Here is a 22515-nt window from a genome sequence, read left to right on the forward strand (position 1 = left end):
GTATAAAACAGGAGGGGAGATATGTGACAAAAACACTAAAAAGGTTAAGGGGAGATATATATGTCCCATGTTTTTAGCTTCTGTCTGGTAGACAGAAGCTAATTAGCAGCCTTAATTGCTAGATCACATGTGAGAGGCTGACAAACAGTGTCAGTCTCCGTAATCAGTCTCTCACTGCCTGGGGAACAGGTCAGAGGCCTGTTGAGACACTGTGATTATTGAATGTAAGTGCTGCGCTGAAGATTTCTGTTATGTGAGAGGGACATTAGGTACTTCCACTCTGAGAGAGGGAATCATTTTGTTTAAATTGAGCCGGACACTCCAGGATTTACTTTTGTTCTCTTTTCGTGCTGCTAAAAAATAAAAACTGTCTGCGGATACTTGTACCAAGGACCTGGATTGGCGCACTATTACTTGGCTGCTGCACTACAAGTGCAACCATTTAGCCCAGGAGATGGCACCATCACCTGGATCTTGCCATTATATACAGTATAATATTATATATATATATATATATATATATAGTGATATAGTCTGGGTAGGGGGTCCCTCTCCTGGGGTAGATGGACACCTCCTTACACACAGAAGCCAGGAAACATCACACCAGTCCAGGGCTTTTGTGCAATCTGGTCGGAACCAGTTTTATTGTGCAATATACACAACACAATAGACAAGACAAAAAAATAAATCCTAACCTGTCTGGGAACTAACTAGACAGGTTATTCCCTCTCTACAAGTGGCAGGGCCTACTGCCTTACCACAAACACAGCACTTTCAAGTATCACAATGTCTCTGAACAAACCTCAGTGTCTGTTTCTCCCCAGGGTATGTGAGACCCTGAATCAAAACCTAACACAGCTTATCTGAGCCACTTCCAGGCGCAACTACTAATAGGCAATGATAAGTGCACCCACCAAGGAAAAATCTTTACCTTCTGTTGAATCATTGCCTATATGATCCAACACCCTATATACCAGTACTCAGTACTTTTCCTGTGGTGCACCACCAGCAACATTTTTCTGAATTGACAGGGGACAACACCCTGACTTAAAAGTTAATTAAGCTGGAAATAAATTGTTATAACAATACGATTACTTCAGATTAAAGTTATTTTCTCCTGTGCGGAACCAACAAACCCTCTCCAGCAACTACTAATAAGCCTGCTCTCAGACTGAAAGGCCCAACACCTGGAATGGCCTGTGGATGGAGCCCTCCCTTCTCTTCTCACATCCACACCCCTAGAACCCATTAACCGTCTTTTACCAAAAGCCGACACTTCTGGTTTGTTTGGCATAACAGACTTTTCCTGGGGATTTTAAAACACAAATGATAGGAATCTGGGACACACATATATGCCATCCCAGACTTCTCCAGTGCATCACAATATAATATATATATATATAAATTTGTTCTAAATTAATCTGGCACACTGTAGGATTCATCTGTTTAGTAAATAGTACTTGTCTTGACAAAGGTGCAGTTTCAGCACCGAAATGTCGACTGTGTTCGGAGATGACTTAAATACAGTTTTTCTATCTTGGTAAAGACCCGGAGTGCCTTCCCTATTTGTTGCTGTGTATGCTTGGAGTGATTGTCACCTCATTGGACTAGGACACCCGGCCTGTTTGAATGCATCTTTATTGAGTGCCGGACATTATGATTAAAGCTGCATACACACTTAAAAGATTTTCTGCTCAACCATCCAACTAGTTGATTGGTTGGAATGAAAATCTGGTAACGTATGGTAGTAACTGATGATCAGCAATTTGCTCATAAATGCCAGAAAACAGATGAAAATGGTCATTCAGACAAGTTTGTTAAATGTTTGATCTAAACAATTTGTTCAAACAACAGTTTTTGTCCATTTTCTGGCATTTAGGAGCAAATTGCTGATTGTCATTTGCTTTCATACCTTACCAAATTTTCATTCCAACCAATCAACTAGTTGGATGGTTAGACAGAAAATCTTTACGTGTGTGTGTATATATATATATATATATATATATATATATATATTACAATCTTGCAAGTAATTATATATCTAGGTGATCAATTACACAGTGAGGGTACTGTCATTGTTTGCATTACTACTATACTATAATCTCTCACCGGCTCCAATACCGGCGTAGTAGTTCTCTCATTAGTTGCCCTTTGCCTTATGGTAAGATAACAGCAGAAATGAAAAGCTTAAGATGAGAACTGGTGCTCACTGTTGTTTCAAGCGGTTACTGCATAACAGATCTCTCACTCCTCCTCTATCACTGTTAAGAGGGGGAGCAACAGAATCTATTTTAACGCAGAATCTGTTTTCCCCAACTTTCTCTATATTTTTCATTTATATAGAGTATACTGATTGCACTATCATACTGTTCCACATATAGATGATGCTACATTAAGAAATTTATCTCATAATTGACCTGTTTCTTATACATTATATGTTTGTATTTATAATGTAAAGTTTGATTGTCTTTATATTTCGCCATCACTGGAACCATGAATCATGGAACCTATTTCATACATTTGCACACATTCTCAATCCTTGTTACAAGAATCACTTCTTTGTATTTGGCACTTTGTAAGTCCTTTTTATATTTGTGATAGGGGTATCTTAAATAAAAGTTATGTTTTAATTAAATGTACAATAAAGGCTATTTGAGTGCTCTCGTATATAGTTCTTTGTTTTGTTCTCTTTAGGAACAATTCCTTTTTTGTCTACATTAATGGTTAACTCTGAGTAGCACCACCACTGCTCTACTAATAATTACCTTATTTTGGATATTATGATTTATTGGTGGTTATAGCAAATTATTATTACTGTGTGTATACATTTTGTATACTATACTGTTAAATCTTGAGACCAGTGCGGTGGTAATCTTTACCATTTCCCTGTGTATACTAAGTCCTTCAACATTGTTGTTGTGTTTACTGTATAACAGGTGCACTGTTCGGACTGTTTGCAAGGTCTTATTACATTTACATTCACATCCTGAAATCTGCTACAGTAGCTGTGCAAGAAAACTCTCTGCTAAACATATATAATAAGTCTGTCAATTTGTTATAATTTATTGACATGAAAGTATCTCGTGGACCATTCACGCTGCTGAGAGAAAATGGCAAAACAGAATATCAACAATATATTTGAATAAACGTTTGTCACAAATTTATTAAAATGGTGTACTATTTAACCAAAGTAACTCTGTTCCATATAATCTCTCAAACACATTAGTAAATCTCTACTATGTAGCACAAATAATCATACTCAATTGCTTATTTTAATGTTCCATCTCAAAAAACATTAACATGTCAAGCTTCTAGTACTTGGGTTCATACAATCCCAATCCCAGGCCAAGGGAAAAAGGCAGCAAATCAGCATTAATAGAATACTAATTATTTTAAAAAAATTCAGTCAAATGAAAGTGTATTAACACAATTTTAAAAACATATATAGCTGTGCAATTTTATATCAACTAAGAAAACAGAATACTAGAATTAGACAATACAAATATTTAAGGTGTCATGTGATTATTTTAAACAAATTGTTGAGTGTAATAAAATCTTTTAAAAAATAAAACAGACAAATGTTACAATATTAATAACAAGAACAACTTGTTTTGCTGTATCTTCTGCTGCTAACCATCACTCAGCTGAAATGAAGATAAGAAAAATGAAATGCTATGTTAACATATCTTAATATTGAGTAAGGAAATACACAATATATACTGGATATTTATGATAGGCCATTTTTAATTACAATAACTCATAATTACTTTAATGTATTTTTAAGCTGTGAAATAAAAAAGGAATAAAACCAATAAATTATGGTGCCAAGACTTTTGAACGTGTCAATTTGCTAATGCTCCAATTTGCATAGTTTTTGTTTTGATAGAATATTCAGGGGCATTTTTCCCTCCATAAGATTTTATTTTTACACCAGATAAAAAAGCATCAAGTCTTAAACCACTGTGTAAAATAATGATAAAATGTAATTCACATGAATAATACATTAACATTTCTATGCGTCTAAAAGTACAGCTCACACGTTTCACCTATGTAGATGTGTTGTGTGCTTTATAAATACAGTATCCGCAAACATAGGCTAAAAATGAGAGATCTGGTAAGAACTTACCTTTGTTATCTCTGTTTCTACGAAGTCCATAGGGTCTACAGGGAGACCTTAGGGTATAGGTGATGATGGGAGTCATCTGGGCATCACACAGATAAAATTTTCTCCCAGGATGCACTGGGTCTCCCTCCTATACCCCGCCCCCGGGCTAGAGGCACCTCAGTTTCCTAGTTAGCCAAAGGCCGGAGGAGTATAATAGAGAGAGAAGAAAGTCTGGAACACTCAAGAACCACATTCTCACACAGAAGGAGACAGAAAACCGGTTGTGAGGTTCTGGTTTTGTTGTGGGCCCGGGGTGGTAAAAGGAGCAGACACTGAAGCAGATTTAAAAATAAACGTGGAGTTTTTTATGAGTGGCTTAACAGACATGAATGTGGAAAAAAAAAAAGTCCGGGTATAGCACTAAAGTGCACTTGGGAAACTGTAATGAAGCAATGGGAAAAAGTCTAGGTAGTGATAACAGAATGTAGTCCAGTATTCCAGGGTCTGTGAGGCTGAAAAGAATTGCAGGCTTAAATGAGTTGCATACTGAAGTGAATTGCAGGCTGAAGTGAATGGCAGGCTGAGAAATAATGTCCAGGGAAACTGCAAGTGGAGGCAAGGTGTAGGGTAATAGCTGACACAGGTACTCAGGCAAGGGAGAGGCAAAGGAGGAGGCAGGAGCCAGTGGGGCTGGAACAGGCAGAGTGAAGCAGGCTAGGTAATGATCCCAACAGACAGGTGAATGAGCACAGGAACTCTCTCTCAGCTCTCGCTGAGAAACACGTTGCACTGGCAATGAGAGGAAGCTCGGCACTCCCTTAAATACCCAGTGCTGGACTGTGACAGACCAGAGAGAGCATGTGACACACCAGGATAGGGCGACTAGGTCACATGACTGGAGGAAAGTTGGCGGCGCCCATGCCAGAGCGGAACGGAAGCATCACTAGGCCTAACCAGACCAGAGTGACAGTAATTATAAATATACAATAAGCCGCGCTGATATAAAAATATAAACAATTTATTACAATAATGAATAATGAACATAAATAATAAAACACCACTACTAGGTATATAGCCAATGAAAAAAATTATGTCAATTGTTGGTATATAACATCAATTAGTGCATAGAACAATCTAAAAGCACAAAACTTGAATCCCTGTAGGCAGTAATTAGGTCAGCTAGTTGAATGGAAAACACCAGATAAGGAGATACGTGGTAGTTGAAAAATCTAGCTTGTTTGTATATTACCGGCTTGTGTCAAGATGGAGAGGATCCTTAATTAGTGGTGGTATCACAATCATCAATAGTCCAAACGCAAATGGATACAGCTAATTAAGGATCCTCTCCAACTTGACACAAGCCGGTAGTATACAAACAAGCTAGATTTTTCAACTACCACGTATCTCCTTATCTGGTGTTTTCCATTCAACTAGCTGACCTAATTAGTGCCTACAGGGATTCAAGTTTTGTGCTTTTAGATTGTTCTATGCACTAATTCTAGGTAAGTCCTACAAGTTATATACTGTAGTGCAACTTTGGTTCATTTTTGGGGCGTGAGTCTCCCTGGATTGCTTTGTTTCATCTGTTTCAGGGCACCGCATATAACACATTTTTCTTTTATAACACATTTTAACCCTTCACTGTTTATTATACATGTACTTCACTTTTTTATTTTCAATCTTTATATGCAGCTGTGGCTGCTCTTAACCATCTCCTTTACACTGCACTTTTCTTACTATGGTGGTGCCCAGGGGCGGCTTAGCTGGGCTAGTTTTGGTGTGTACTGCGCTCTGGATTTGAACCCTAGTATGTTAGGGATCTACCCTAAAGAGGTTACCTGGATATGGTGGGTAGGCCCATAACCTTGGCCATGATTATGCTAAAAACCTCTATTGATTGCAAAATTTTATTGCATTCATATACTAGAAGTAATTTGGAGCTGTGCACCTGAGATTTGTCTGTTTCTGTGCCTGCAATTAGTCTAATCAGGTAGCACCTCCCACTTATATATATATATACATATACACACACACACACACACGTAGGGTGTGCAGTCCAGGAACCTTTCCTGTATACTCTTCTGGCGGAAGCAATAGCCAGAAGAAAAACAGTCTTAGCTGTAAGCCATTTGAGATCCACTGGGTCCAGGGGTTCAAATGGAGGTCCCTAAGGACAACAGCCAAATCCCAAAGCGCCACAGGAGGGACAAAGGGAGGCTGAATGCGAAGGACACCCTGTAGGAAAGTGCGGATAACAGGAAAAGAAGCAAATCTTTTGTTGGAACCACACTGAAAAAGCAGATACATGCACCTTCAACAAGGTAAGGCAGAGACCAAGATCCAAACCTGCATGAAGGAAAGCCAAAATTCTGGATATCCAAAACACCTGGGGATCGTAACCTTTGGGACGACACCATTAAAAGTAGGTGTGCCACACCCTGCGGTAAATCCTGGCAGGGGCTGGTTTACGCACTCTGCGCATGGTGTTAACCACAGAGCCAGAAAAACCCTTGGATGCCACGCTGTCAAAGGCAGACGACCCAAGTCCAGGTAAAGGCAAGGACCTTGAGACAACGGGTCTGGACACAGAGGCAACAGCAACGGAGTGTCTATGGAGAGACTCTGAAGAGCTGAGTACCAGTGACGTATGGGCCATGCTGGGGCCACCAGCAAGACAGTACCTCCTTCTTGTTCGAACTTCCAAAGTTCCCAAGGATGAAAGGAGCGTGGAGGAAACAGGTATGCAAACTGGTAGGCCCACTTGACTGACAGAGCGACTACAAAGAGAGCCTTCGCATCTCTTGCCCAGGACCCGTACACTGATTGTGTCAGCAGGCCATGAGGTCCACGTCTGGAAGGTCCCACTTGTCCACTAGGAGCTGAAACACCTCTTGGTGAAGAGACCATTACCCGGGACAGACGTCGAGACGGCTGACGAAGTCAGCTTCCCAATTAAGAACTTCTGGAAGGAATCACTGCCGATATGGCTGGGAGATGACCTTCTGCCCATATCAGAATGCGTGACACCTCTGTCATTGCTGCCTGACCTCGAGTTCCTCGATGGTTGACGTAAGCAACAGTCGTGGCGTTGTCTGACTGAACGTGCAACTGCTTCCCGTATGAGTATGAGTCTGGTTTGTTGCAGGGCCCTGAAGACCACCCAAAGTCCAATATGTTGATTGGTAGGGCAGACTCCTCTGCTTTCCACCGTCCCCGAAATGAGTGTGGACTTGTCACTACGCCCCAATCCCAGAGACTGGCATCCGTTGTCAGAAGGACCCAGACTGAAATCCAAAAGGGGCACACCCTGGTGAGGTGGCTCGTCTGCAGCCACCAAGCAAGAGACAGACGCAACTCCGGAGAGAGCACCATCGTTTAAGTCTATATCCGATGGGTAAACTGTCCCACCTGGAGAGGATCAATTTCTGCAGATTCTGGGAATGAAACTGGGCATATTTCACAATGTTGAACGTCGACACCAAGGAACCCACTCGGTGACTGTGGAAGCATTTCCGTACTTGCGTCTGCAAAGTGGAGATCTTTTCCGCAGAAAGAAAGATCCGCTGCTGTTGTGAATCCAAAAGAGCAACCAGATGTAGCATGGTGATGGGATCAGGGAGGACTTTTCCCAATTGATTAACTGCCTGTGCATCTGTAACATAGATATAGTCAGTTGTAGGTGGTGGTGAAGTCCCTCTGGAGACCCTTCCAACAGTAAAAGGTCATCCAGGTATAGTAACAGGCTGACCCCCTGAAGCCGCAGATGGGCTGCCATCACTGCCATAACTTTGGTAAACACCCGAAGCGTAGTAGATAGGCCAAACAGCAGAGCCCAAAAATGTTGTTGCTGTAAAGCAAACCTGGGAAAAAGATGGTGAGCCGAAGCAATTGGAATATGCAGGCATGCATCCGGAATATCCAGAGATACCATAACATTTCCAGGTTCCATAGCCAGTTATATTGAGCGTAGGGTTTCCATCCTGAACAGAGGTACCCTGAGGAATTTGTTCAGGGAGTTGAGTGAGGATAGGCTGGCAGGATCCGGTCGAATTTTGAACCAGAAAGAGATTGGAATAACAACCCGTTCCCCGCAGGGGCAATGGGAAAGGTACAGTGACTTCTGCTTGAAGCAAGGATTGTATGGTTTTCTGGATTTGTAAGGCCTTGCCTTCCCATGAGAGACTACTTCTCTTACCCATGTGTCTACAGTGGTCTGACACAAACACTGAGTGAACTGAAGAAGTCAGCCTCCCACTCTGGTATCCACCAGAGGAAGGCCCGTCCCGTTAGGCTGAGGGTTTATCATCTGACCTGGAAGCAGGACAACTTGAACTCCAGGCCTGTTTCTCAGGTTTGACAGCCCTACTGGAAGCTGACGGCCTTGGGAAGGCCTGACCTGTGGGTTAACCCTGAAGACATAAGGATCGAATGGAGGTGCAAGGCTTCGCTGAAGCCTCAGCCGAAGGCATAAACGCAGAATTAACCGCTGCCAATGTGTCCATATCAGAGGAACAATACTTCACCAGTGTATGGGAAGCATTGTAGGCCTTTCATGGAATCAGTCTCTGCCACCCAAGAATGCCACCACAGGAAACGATTAGCCAACACAGCTGCAGCTGAGACACTGGAAGTCAGGAGACTGTTATCCAGAACAGCCTTCCCATATGTGTTGCTGCATCTCTGATGTTACCAACCAAACAACCTTTGGAGGCCTAGAAGCATTTGAGGGAAGGTGTCACGACCCTGTCTAGTTGTCACCTTTTTGCCTTGGGACTTACCCCTGTCAGCTTCCCCATGGAGCTGTGTGTGTAATTTGCCTGGAGGATTTGCTCTGATTATTGCACCTGGCCTCTCCTCTGTCTGTGAGCACTGCTAGCCCTGATTGGAATCACAGGTGTGGTTCTGATTCTCAGAGCTGCAGAGATGAATACTTCCTCTGCATGTTGTGCCTTCCACCACTCAGAATGCTACTACCAGACCACCTGTCCGTATCCACCAATTGCTGCCAGACCCATGGTATATAGATCCTCTCCTGATAGCATTCTGGGCCTGAACATCTCGTCTTCCCGTGGTGTATGGTTCATGCTGCTCCTGTATTCAAGTCTATCCCTGTAACCTGCTACAGCAATCCCTGGTGCTATCCAGAAAACCAGTTTCAGCTGTACCTGGAAATCCAGTAAATCTGGCAGCAATCCCCGCTGCTTCCAGAAAACCTGTTACAGCCAAACCTGGCAATCCAGTAAGCCTGCTGACAGCAACCCCTGGTACATCCCGAAAACCTGCTATAGTAATACCTGGCATCCAGACGTCCTGTTACAGCATACCTGGCCTGTGCTCTGCTGTTAGTCCTACTCCTGGTTGGTCCCTGGCACTCTGTAAACCTGCATCGTGTCACCCTGCCTTGCTTCCTGCTGTGGATCAACTCCTGCCCCTTTACCTACTTACTCCCTCCCTGAACCGAAAATTCCCAAACCTACCCATGCCTTTCTGAAACCTGTTATTTCCAATTATCCTGTCCAGCCTGCAAATTCCCAAACCTACCCATTCCTTCCTGAAACCTGTTATTTCCAATTATCCTGTCCAGCCTGCAAATTCCCAAACCTACCCAATCCTTCCTGAAACCTGTTATTTCAAATTATCCTGTCCAGCCTGCACCTGAGTTCTAGCCTTTGTCATAGTAATTTCAGATTACCCTGTTCAGCCCTCGTCACAGCATTACCTGACTTCCCTTCAGCCATTGTCCACGTTGTTCCAGTCCAGAGTCAAGTTCCAAGCTCATCAGTTCAGTCCACGTTGTTCCAGTCCAGAGTCAAGTTCCAAGTTCATCAGTTCAGTCCACGTTGTTCCAGTCAAGAGTCAAGTTCTCAGTTCATCAGTTCAATTCAACAAGTCTTCCTGCCGGTTCCAGTCCGGTCCCTCCAGTTCCTGTCATTTATCATCAAAGGCAGTTTTCACTGCTACCAAAGTCTTGTAAATAGAGCTATTTACATTATCTGTGATTCCAGTCATGCCGGCCTCCGTTGAAACCCGATCACCACCTGAGACAGGTAACTCACAGACACCAATCGTGACAGAATGTTCAGGCCCAACGATGGTGGCGGATCAAGCACCTATTAAGGGACTAGATGCTTTCCGTAACCTGGTCACCCGCTTGGATTCACAGGAGGCCGTACAGCATCAAGTGCTACAGCTTTTGCAAATCCTGAATAACCGGCTAGATGTTACTCAAACCTTACCTGAACCCCTAACTACCTTCCATCAACTGCTGGAACAGCTTCAGGCTCTACTCAGCAAAATTTTTCAGATCATTCCTGAATTTCTTAGAGCTGCCTCTGTCTCGACTAAAAGCTCTGCCTTGGAATCCCTAAGAAACAAGGATTCTTCAGAACCAAGTACTGTCAGAAATCGTAGTTACCCACGCCCCAAGCTCTCTGTGGCCGAACGCCAGCGGCGCAAAGATTTACAGCTCTGTCTCTATTGTGGGAGTTCTGACCACTTCATTAAAGACTGTTTCCTTTGCAATTCCAGCAGTGGGTCCAAGTGTCAACGTCTCAATGCCCGTTCCGGCCCCAGCCCGGATTCTGCCCGTTCCGGCCCCAGCCCGGATTCTGCCCGTTCCGGCCCCAGCCCGGATTCTGCCCGTTCCGGCCCCAGCCCGGATTCTGCCCGTTCCGGCCCCAGCCCGGATTCTGCCCGTTCCGGCCCCAGCCCGGATTCTGCCCGTTCCGGTCCCAGCCCGGATTCTGCTTGTCCCAGCAGGGGACTCCAGTCAACAGCCCCAGGAGGGGTTTCAAGTCTGGCACCCCAGCAAGGGGTCTCAAGTCTCGTACCCCAGGAGGGGGTCTCAAGTCTCGTACCCCAGGAGGGGGTCTCAAGTCTCGTACCCCAGGAGGGGGCTTCAAGTCTCGTACCCCAGGAGGGGGCTTCAAGTCTTGTGCCCCAGGAGGGGGTTTCAAGTCTCGCGCCCCAGGAGGGGGTTTCAAGTCTCGTGCCCCAGGAGGGGGTCTCAAGTCTTGCGCCCCAGGAGGGGGTCTCAAGTCTCGCGCCCCAGGAGGGGGTTTCAAGTTCCTGTTATAAGGGAGAAGTGTCTTGTGCTACAAAATCTGATTATGGTTCCTGTTCACCGTCTCCTGCATATATTGTTCCAGAAGATGACAATCTCTGTAGTCTGTTCTCAGCTTTGATTGTTGATGCTACTGTCTGTAGCTACCCAGGACTCCTTCCAGTTTCATCAATTGGTCCGAATTCCGAACATTGGTCAGCTTCAGTTATTTCAACTCCTCATCAATCGGAGCATCCTCAAATTTCCTCCTGCCAGGCACCTGAAAGTGCTCCACAATCCTTGAACACACAGGATTCGTCAGATACTTCACCATGCATTTATTTTGATGGGGACTTAACTCAGTACTATGCTTTATTGAAACAATTCTTCGGTATGATGAATTCTTCCCTGCCATGTGGAGTCAAGTCTACTAATATTGTAGAGTTTGTTATCTCATCTTTTCAAGGTAAAGCTTGGGACTGGGTTGCCCCTATTTACAACTCCAAAGATCCAATGCTTCAAAATATAAAGACTTTCAGTGAAGCTGTTGTCAAAGAATTTGGTCCTTACCCTGTAAACCAAAACTCTAGCGAAGTTCTCAGTTCCAAAATATTGTCCAAGCACTCTGTTTGTGCTACCAAGAATTCGTCCTCCACTCCTCTGAAATCTGAACAAGGTCAAGTTTTCAAGGGCCAGCGTGCCGAATTCCAGGCATCCCAAGAGAGCAGTACTTTTGAATCTGTAACCCAGAACATGACTTGTGCACACACCTCCTTGTCCCCTTTCTGCTACTGTTCCTCCCAAAATTCTGATCCTGTCCTTCCCAGCCACATATTTCCACAGGAGTTACCAAAGATTCCTGGTCCGTTGGTTGGCACAAAACGTTCTCGCAGCAAGAAGAAGAATCGGCGAAGGTCTTGAACTATCTCCTTTGTAGACTTTCCACTCCAAGTATCCCAAGAAATTGAGAATTGGGAAGATGTCTGAAGAAAGTTTTTGTTTTGGTGTCCGGAGTCCATCCATAAAGAGGGGGGTACTGTCACGACCCTGTCTAGTTGTCACCTTTTTGCCTTGGGACTTACCCCTGTCAGCTTCCCCATGGAGCTGTGTGTGTAATTTGCCTGGAGGATTTGCTCTGATTATTGCACCTGGCCTCTCCTCTGTCTGTGAGCACTGCTAGCCCTGATTGGAATCACAGGTGTGGTTCTGATTCTCAGAGCTGCAGAGATGAATACTTCCTCTGCATGTTGTGCCTTCCACCACTCAGAATGCTACTACCAGACCACCTGTCCGTATCCACCAATTGCTGCCAGACCCATGGTATATAGATCCTCTCCTGATAGCATTCTGGGCCTGAACATCTCGTCTTCCCGTGGTGTATGGTTCATGCTGTTCCTGTATTCAAGTCTATCCCTGTAACCTGCTACAGCAATCCCTGGTGCTATCCAGAAAACCTGTTTCAGCTGTACCTGGAAATCCAGTAAATCTGGCAGCAATCCCCGATGCTTCCAGAAAACCTGTTACAGCCAAACCTGGCAATCCAGTAAGCCTGCTGACAGCAACCCCTGGTACATCCCGAAAACCTGCTATAGTAATACCTGGCATCCAGACGTACTGTTACAGCATACCTGGCCTGTGCTCTGCTGTTAGTCCTACTCCTGGTTGGTCCCTGGCACTCTGTAAACCTGCATCGTGTCACCCTGCCTTGCTTCCTGCTGTGGATCAACTCCTGCCCCTTTACCTACTTACTCCCTCCCTGAACCGAAAATTCCCAAACCTACCCATTCCTTTCTGAAACCTGTTATTTCCAATTATCCTGTCCAGCCTGCAAATTCCCAAACCTACCCAATCCTTCCTGAAACCTGTTATTTCAAATTATCCTGTCCAGCCTGCACCTGAGTTCTAGCCTTTGTCATAGTAATTTCAGATTACCCTGTTCAGCCCTCGTCACAGCATTACCTGACTTCCCTTCAGCCATTGTCCACGTTGTTCCAGTCCAGAGTCAAGTTCCAAGCTCATCAGTTCAGTCCACGTTGTTCCAGTCCAGAGTCAAGTTCCAAGCTCATCAGTTCAGTCCACGTTGTTCTAGTCCAGAGTCAAGTTCCAAGCTCATCAGTTCAGTCCACGTTGTTCCAGTCCAGAGTCAAGTTCCAAGTTCATCAGTTCAGTCCACGTTGTTCCAGTCAAGAGTCAAGTTCTCAGTTCATCAGTTCAATTCAACAAGTCTTCCTACCGGTTCCAGTCCGGTCCCTCCAGTTCCTGTCATTTATCATCAAAGGCAGTTTTCACTGCTACCCAAGTCTTGTAAATAGAGCTATTTACATTATCTGTGATTCCAGTCATGCCGGCCTCCGTTGAAACCCGATCACCACCTGAGACAGGTAACTCACAGACACCAATCGTGACAGAAGGTATATAGAATTCCAGCAAACCTCCACCTTCCTAACCTTCAGGGAAGAAATGGAAGGCATAGGTAACGTAGCACTTGTAATTAACCATATTACATGTCCACTGCAGGGGATGAGTTCCATTTTGTTCAGGAAATGGATAACACACAGCCAAATGTCCCTGAGGTTGATACCTCTTACCGGGCCCTGCCATCAGCTAAGTGATCCGATAAAGGGATTTCCGCAGAAGTAGCCCTGTGTTTGTACAAACAGAGCCTGCTTGAACAAAAGAGCTGGTTCCACATCCTCTATGACCCAGACGGCTCTGACAGTTCACACCAAAGCAGGAATAGAAACCCCAAATTGAGTCTCCATCTCCAATGGAGGGGACTCAGGCTTAAGAGACATCCGCAATCTCTCCGTCATCAGATGACATCTCAGAGATGTGTGTGGACTATGCTGACACCAGGACACCTAGATGGCTTAGCGGCTTTCTCCTCCTGCAACAAGTCTGTAGAGCAGTAGAGGTAGTTGCCATTTACCCCTGGCGGGGGCACAGGAGGAATCTGCATAGCAGTAATCTGTTGTGGCAATCCCTGTGAGGGAAAAAGCAGACTGCTGTGGTAACCCCATAGGGGGGAAAACAGCTGGCACCGCTAAGCGGCCTGTAATAGTAGCCAGGAGCTGAGATAAAAGTAAGCCCTTATAAAAGGGGTTCCTGCACAGGGACCAGGACATTAGAATGGCCTGGTAAATTATACCACCTTATCTATCCTCTACCATCTCCTCACATAAATCTGCAGCACCTGACCTGTACAATAGCAGATTGGGTGCAGCAGAGCGTACATTATTGTCCCTCCCAGACGAAGCTGTAGAGCAATATCACACATGATACGGCACTGAGTATTAATGCCACCACTAAGTGTGTGTGTGTGTGTGTGTGTGTGTGTGTGTGTATATATATATATATATATATTAATAATAATAAGTAGGAAGGCAAATTACTGGACCAGTCTGACGCTTGGGCAAGCTGCAGGAGCTTACTGCTCAGATATGGCAGAGTGCATCATACAACAGTATGTGACAATTTTCACAAATACTGTACTTTTCCATCTGAGTTTTATGTGATGGATCTGCACAAAATAGTCGAATTTGGTGAAGTGAAATGAGAAAAATATATATAAAAAAATAATCTTTATAAATAAATTCTGAAAATTGGCATGTGCATATGTAATCACCCCCTTTGCTGAAGCCCCTCAAAAGTTCTGGTGCAACCAATTACATTCAGAAGTCACATAATTAGTAAAATGAAGTCCACCTGTGTGAAATCTAAGTGTCATATGATCTGTCAGTATAAACACACCTTTTCTGAAAGGCCCCAGAGGCTGCAACACCACTCATGAAGACCAAGGAGCTCTCCAAACAAGTCAGGGACAAAGTTGTTCAGAAGTACAATTCTGGGTTGGGTTATAAAAAAAAATATCCAAGTCTTTGATGATCCCCCGGAGCACCATCCATCATCATCAAATGGAAAGAACATGGTACCACAACAAACCTGCCAAGAGGGGACCGCCCACCAAAACTCACAGACCAGGAGGGCATTAATCAGAGATGCAGCACAGAGACCAAAAGGTAACCCTGAAGGAGCTGCAGAGTTCCACAGCAGAGACTGGTGTATCTGTGCATGAGACCACAATAACCGTACACTCCACTGGGCTGGGCTTTATGGAAGAGTGGCCAGAGAAAAAACATTATTTAGTGATAAAAATAAGAAGACACGATTTGAGTTTGCGAAAAGGCTTGTGGGAGACTCCCCAAACGTATGGAGGAAGGTGCTCTGGTCAGATGAGACTAAAATTTTATTTTCGGCCACTAAGGAAAACGTTATGTCAAGGAAAACGTTATGTCTGGCACAAATCCAACACATCCCATCACCCCAAGAACACCATCCCCACAGTGAAACATGGTGGTGGCAGCATCATGCTGTGGGGATGTTTTTCAGCAACAGGGACTGGGAAACTGATTCGAGTCAAGGGACAGATGGATGTTGCTAAATACAGGGATATTCTTGAGCAAAACCTGTTTCAGTCTGCCTGTGATTTGAGACTGGGACGGAGGTTCACTAAAGTAACACTCGAGTGGTTTAAGGGGAAACATTTAAATGTGTTGGAATAGTCTAGTCAAAGCCCAGATCTCAATCCAATTGAAAATCTGTGGTCAGACTTGTAGATTGCTGTTCACAAACGGAACCATCCAACATGAAGGAGCTGGAGCAGTTTTGCCTTGAGGAATGGGCAAAAATCCCAGGGGCAAGATGTGGCAAGCTCATAGAGACTTATCCAAAGCGACTTGCAGCTGTGATTGCCGCAAAAGGTGGCTTGACAAAGTACTGACTTTAGGGGGGTGAATAGTTATGCACGCTGAAGTTTTCTGTTATGTTGTACTAAATGTTGTTTGATTCACAATATAAAGAAAAAAAAACACAACTTCACAGTTGTAGGCATGTTCTGTGAATTAAATGATGCACACCTTCAAACAATCCATTTTAATTCCAGGTTGTGAGGCAACAAAACATGAAAAATGCAAAAGGGGGGAGGGAGAATACTTGAGCAAGGCAATGTATGTAAGATATCTAGAAACCCCCTGACTATACCTGTAAGCAGGGCATGAATCAGAGATAGAGACAGTTGGAAGAAATTACAGTTTGTTACTGACAGTTTATGAAAAAAATAGATCCAGACAGACATCGCTAGCATTAGGCACATACCATGCAGAAATGAACCTGCACCATGGCACTATAATCAACTATGTAGACTCAGTCCTTCATTCAATTGCAGGCAAAAAGACGTTCCCAGTTAAAAGTTTTCACCGATGACGTCATTTTGCCTGTCGGAAACTTTCTGCAGTATTCAATTGCAAAGACTTTTTGCATACGCGGAAAGTCAATGCAATCGAATAGGCGAAAAAGATTTGCCTTTGAAAGCAGGCGGAAAAAAGTGCAGAATTGGGGTTTTGGGGTGCAACATTGCGGGAACCTTCTCTGCCTCCCCCTCCAGCTAGCAGCAGCCCGGCGGCTGCTAACATGGCAGAGAAGGCAGCGCTGACAGCACTGTCCTTCTCTCCCTCCTCGTCTGGCTAGCAGCAGCCCGGCAGCTGCTGGCAGAGCAGAGCATCCGCCGGGCAAATAGAAGATAGCACTATCAGCGCTGACCTTTTCTCTCCCCCCCCACTCCCTGTTAGCGGCTCCCCAGCGGCTGCAAATAGTAGAGGGAGTAGCCGCTGGCCAAAGAGAAAACCCCTCCTCTCCCTCCCCCATTTTTGCAAGCCCCACCCTCCATGAATAAACAGCAAAGCCCTGGCCTATGTGTGTGTGTGTATATATATATATATATATATATATATATATATACATACACACAAACATTGTATATATATTTTGTGTGTGTGTGTGTGTGTGTGTGTGTATATATATATAGTCGAATAATTGAGTATGATCGCTGTACAAATATTATCTGACAATTTAGTCGTCTATGGTCTGATGACTAATTGCTTGGACGCTACTCTGCCTCAGAGCAATTCCGATACGCACAAATATATATTTATATTACTATAGGGTTTAGTCATAGTGTGGAAAACAGGTTTTAATGTGTAAGTCTGTAGGTGTTTGCTTACGTTGAGAAACTCCGCATACTAATACAATATGTCTGTAACAAATAATTAAAATGTAACAGATAGTCATATGATCAGAGACGGGTTCTAAATGCAAAGTTAAAAATAATTGTCAGGAACCTGTTTATCGTTAACAATTGTATACCTTTTGTTCGATACTACTGCTGTTCAAAGGAACTGGCATTTAGACTTTGAATAGGCAGAGGAAAACCTTTGAATTAGCTACCAGACAATGTGACTTCAGCAAACAGCTGTTGGTCTCCCCTGCTTAGAAATAAACCTTTATTTACACCTTAGAATTTGGTTCAGACAATGTCTAAATATTAAAATGTCAGAAATGGATAAAACTTGGGGCTATATATATCCATTACACATACTCTGATGCACATAACACACACATATAAACATATATGCATACACATAGATGCTCACATGCGTACTCACATACATACGAACATTACACGGACGCACATATGTGAACGCATATGTATAAAAAGATTCCCTCACATTAAATGTAATATTAGAGGTTTTAGTAGCATATAATTATTTTGTGATATGTATGTATATGATATTTAAGGTACAGAAGCTAGTAGACATGTCATGTTTGGTACCATTCTAAATTCATGTTTATTTGGAGATCTCTGGTTCTATCGGCAAGGAAATCGCAGCATGAATTCGCAAGATATGAATTATAGGTTAGAATGTATCTCTGTATGTAGTGTCTTTTTTATTAGTTCTTCAGCGGGAAAACCATACAAAGCAACATCTGAAGATCTGGGACATACCTCCAGTGATAAAATATGAACTAACCAATGAACGGAGTGACCTGAAGCAAGAACCAATGAGCATCTGTTATTCTGTGTCTTTGTTGTCTCTGAAACCTGTACCGAATATAGGCTTGTGAGCTGGGGCAGTAGTCAGTCATTTCTCCATATCCTTGGGTGATGGTGACTGCAGATTCAGGATTGAAATACTGCATACTGTACCAGTGCGCATGCGTATGTATCGGTTTTGTACCTTTGTATTTACTTGCTTTTTGCGCTAATTGTGTTAGATCAAAGCGTGTAACTTTCTTTTTATTGCAATATAACTTTCTGTGCTTTGGAACCACAATTGGATTGGAAAGCAATTATTTGTTATGCGACTTATAGCTCTAAAAAGCGACATTTTGGGTATATAGATTTAGGAGGTATCAATAGATGGGGGCTCATAGTTTTGGAGGTCAAGCTACCGAGAAGTCGCACTATAGCAGCTGGATCTCGATTTCTCAACAAAGGGTGGAAAAAGCGCCATACGCAGGAAAGAACGCACTGTGGGCCTGATTCAGAGCCGGACGCTCTGACCAGAGTGCTCGCTCTGAATCAGGGCCCTCCTACCTAAACTTGGAGCGGCCTCTTGGACGCTCACATAGCTGTGGGTTACCACCCACAGCTTATGCGAGCGTCCATGATGATGGTCGCGATGGTCAAGACCATCGCGACCATCGGGCTTACGACGAGACCCTGCCGTAGGGTCTCGGTGACCGCAAGCCCTGGAGTGATTTTGGCTCTATCAGAGCCAAAATCACTCCCACTGACATCACTAGTGATGTCAGTGGGGCTGGACCCAGACGGTAGGCGTACCCATGGGAACGCCTCCGTCTGGCAGCCACACCCCCAGCACGCCCACCAAAGGGAGCGTGCTGTCAATCAACATCGACAGCACGCCCCCTTTGGTGCAAGACTTGGAGCGACGGCTTCCCCATCGCTCCCCGGGTCTCGTGCATGTGCACGATGGAGCTCCCTCCGTCGTGCGCATGCGCACTAGGGCACCATCGACCCGCTTGCGAGCGGGTCTGAATCAGGCCCTGTGTTCAAAACCTGCACCATTCAATGTTGTGAAACCGATATCCGCTGTGTGCTTTCAAGGAGCGCTGGCTAGGACCTGGGGCAGGAGAGAAAAGTTTGTTTCTTTCATCATCTGTCTCGACACTAAAGTGCGTATCGCATAATAGCAAATATGTATTTCCTGTATTGCTGCCACGAGTTTCAAACAATCGTTCTGATAGTATTGTCATATTGATAGCGATTACATTGTTTAAAACCTCTGTATCATACTGCCATACTAGTGAAAAGTTTATTTTCTGCGCAGAAAACTAAAAGTGTGTGTGAGCAAACGTGTGTTTGTAAATTGAAAGATAGGGTCTGAATCAGGCCCTCAGTCCCTCTCGCGAGTGCTAAGCGCTCGCAAGCGGGTCGATGGTGGCCCAGTGCACATGCGCATGACGGAGCCGTCTCCGTCGTGCGCATGCTCGAGACCTGGATAGCGACAGGCAATCCGTCGCTCCGGGTCTCGTACCAAAGGGGGCATGCTGTCGATGTTGAGTGAGAACGCCTACTGTCTGGGGTAGCCCCACTGACATCACTTGTCATCACTGACATCACCTGGTAGAGCCGAAAGCACTCTAGGGCTTGCGGCAACAAGACCCAACCACGAGGGTCTCATCGCAAGCCCGATGGTCGCGATGGACTTGGCCATCGCGACCATCTTCCTGGCCACTCGCTAGGACGGCCCTGATTCAGAGCGAGCGCTCTGTCAGAGCATCCAGCTCTGAATCAGGCACTGTGTGTCAGACCTATAGATGAGGTACCGTGTGTCGGGCCTAAAAGACTCAGTAGGTGTCTGACGAGTTAGAAAGCTACTGAGTATGTACACATAGCAGGTGTATTGCAGCAAGGACAGGGATTTTGTACCTTGAAGAAAACAAGCGGGTTTTGAAATCGGCCACCAACTATAGTCACAGAGCCCATTGATCAGTTAGGTTCTCTGGACACTGTGACCGGACCACAAGGTTGGGCAGACCGTAATTGTGGCTTGGGGGATATGGGAGAAAATCACTGGAAAGGGTAAGTGTTATTGGAACACTTCAATTCTAACAGGGGAGAGTACTCACAAAGGGTAAGCTACCGGACAAGGGCTGAAAGGTGTCCGGAAATTGTATAAGACGTTATTCTGTACCTCGTTGTGCGAGCTGTCCATAACGGTTAGCGGGCCAGTTGTACACTACGGGATAGGAGTGCATGAACGTAGCTCTATTGGAATCGTTCACCTGTCCACATTCACTAGTGAAAAGTGCTTAGCGTTTTCCCAGATGGGTGCCAGGTTGACGCTGGGAATGGTTGACGATGTGCTACTTTTTGGAAGGGCCGACAGGTTTGGCAAGGCATATAATGTATACAAAATATGGTGTGTATGCAACTGCGTACTGTGATGTATGGGTTAAGATGACCAAGGTATGTGTGAAGCCTTTCCCTAAAAGTAGGAGTTTCGATTTTGAGGTGCTAAATAATTAAAAAGATAGGATATGTGTAGTCAAATCCCTGAAGACACGTGTAAAGTACAATGACTGTTTAAAATTGTGGCAGCACGAGGGAAACATGTGGCTGAGTAGCGCGTACACGACTCAAAACAGCGTTGTGTGCGCGCCTCATGGGAATGCGCACACACCGTAAAGGTAGTGCTTCCAATAGCGAAGGGAATAGCGCATGCGCAGCACCACCACCCCCTTATGCGGTGGGCGGTGATGGTACAGCCGATAATAAAATTAATAGAAATGTAACAAGTAATATTTTTTTTTCCCTGTGTTAAGGTAAGGTTTCTGAAGAAGAAAAATGAACCCACTGTAAAATCAGCCATGACTAAAATTGGTGAGATTAATGTAAAAAGTAATGGTTTAAAGGAAAAATGTGTGTGTTAAGCAAAATAATTTATCATTGCTATAAAAGAGCAATTATTAACATTTTAGATACTTAGGTGGCTTCATGATTTTGTAATGTACTTTATTAATCCGTGTTTACAGTAAATATTGGTATTGGGAATTCAGGGCCTGATTCAGAGCCGGACGCTCTGACCAGAGCGCTCGCTCTGAATCAGGGCAGTCCTAGTTAAATTTGGAGCGGCCTTCTGGACGCTCGCATAGCTGTGGGCTACCACCCACAGCTTATGCGAGCGTCCATGATGATAATCGTGATGGTCAAGATCATCGCGACCATCGGGCTTGCGACGAGACCCTGCGGTAGGGTCTCGGTGACCGCAAGCCCTGGAGTGATTTTGGCTCTATCAGAGCCAAAATCACTCCCACTGACATGACTAGTGATGTCAGTGGGGCCGGACCCAGACGGTAGGTGTTCCCACTCCCCGGTACGCCCACCAAAGGGGGCGTGCTGTCACTCACCATCGACAGCACGCCCCCTTTGTAGCGAGACCCCGAGTGACGGCTTCCCCGTCGCTCGCCGGGTCTCGCGCATGCGCACGACGGAGCAGTCTCCTTCGTGCGCATGCGCATTTGGGTACCATTGACCCGCTTGCGAGCGTCCTGCGCTCGCGAGCGGGTCTGAATGAGACCCTCAATTCAGAATAGTTACTATATGCTAATAAGAACAGGTTTTTTTTCACCTTGAAACTTCTTAGAAGACAAGACAGTAGATTATTTTGTTGTGTTTATAAGATATTTACTTTGATCTAGTATTAATAAAAATTGGGATTCTAAATTACAATAGATAGAATGTTAACCTAAGTTATAAGGTGGCCATCTCAATAATTATAAACTTATTTATGTTCATTTTTCTCTATTTTTGAAGAAATGGTAATCAAAGGTATCTTGTATTAACCCTGTCTGCGCTGCCTATATCATATAGGCCACCCGGCAGCATATTTACAGTGAAAATTGGGCATTAAAGTCACACATGTACAATTATTGTTTTAAAGTACTAGGGGAATTCATAAGCAATGGCAGCTAACGCAGATATGACTAATTTTTATATATTTGAAGCAAATGAATGTAAATGGAAATTCATATTTTTAGTGATGATAAAATTATTTTACATACTAGAATGCAATATATTGAAGGATTGTTCCAATGTGTGGTGTTCTGAGAATGTCACAAACATTATAATTGGCAAATTCTTAAGATTTTTGTTAGGATTTAGGACCCTCTGTTCTTCTTAATGTCTGATTGTTAACAACAGGGGGGGGTGGTTGACACACAATCTGAGAAAATAGGGATCTGTGAAATACAGGGCATTACTGAACACACACATGCAACACAAAAGTATTGAGGTTTATTTGTGCTCACAGGATCTTGGTTTTCCATGAGGGGGTTTGTACGTGCAGCGTATGAAAGTTTTTTCTCTGTATAGGTTTATATGTGCTCATCTGTGTACAGTTTATATGTACTTCTGAAAATTTCCTTGTAGATACAGCAGTTTCTAGATTTATTTCTGGTTAAGAAATTCGGTTCTGAGTGAGTTATGACATGTGGTGTGTTATATTGT

General features: G+C 44.2%; 1 protein-coding gene across 1 annotated transcript in view; it reads right to left on the minus strand.

Moving 5' to 3' along the window:
- Window positions 1-3523: 3523 nt before the first annotated feature.
- The window catches only part of LOC148520051 (uncharacterized), a 44435-nt gene continuing 25443 nt past the window's right edge, over window positions 3524-22515 (minus strand). The window contains exon 4 of the mRNA XM_088475811.1: window positions 3524-3644. Coding sequence (XP_088331937.1) covers window positions 3637-3644 — 8 coding nt within the window. The 3' untranslated portion in view covers window positions 3524-3636. The remainder of the gene's footprint in view (window positions 3645-22515) is intronic.

This window comes from Taudactylus pleione, unplaced genomic scaffold (assembly GCF_031769625.1).
Source record: "Taudactylus pleione unplaced genomic scaffold, aTauple2 ptg000178l, whole genome shotgun sequence".
Lineage (NCBI taxonomy): Eukaryota > Metazoa > Chordata > Amphibia > Anura > Myobatrachidae > Taudactylus > Taudactylus pleione.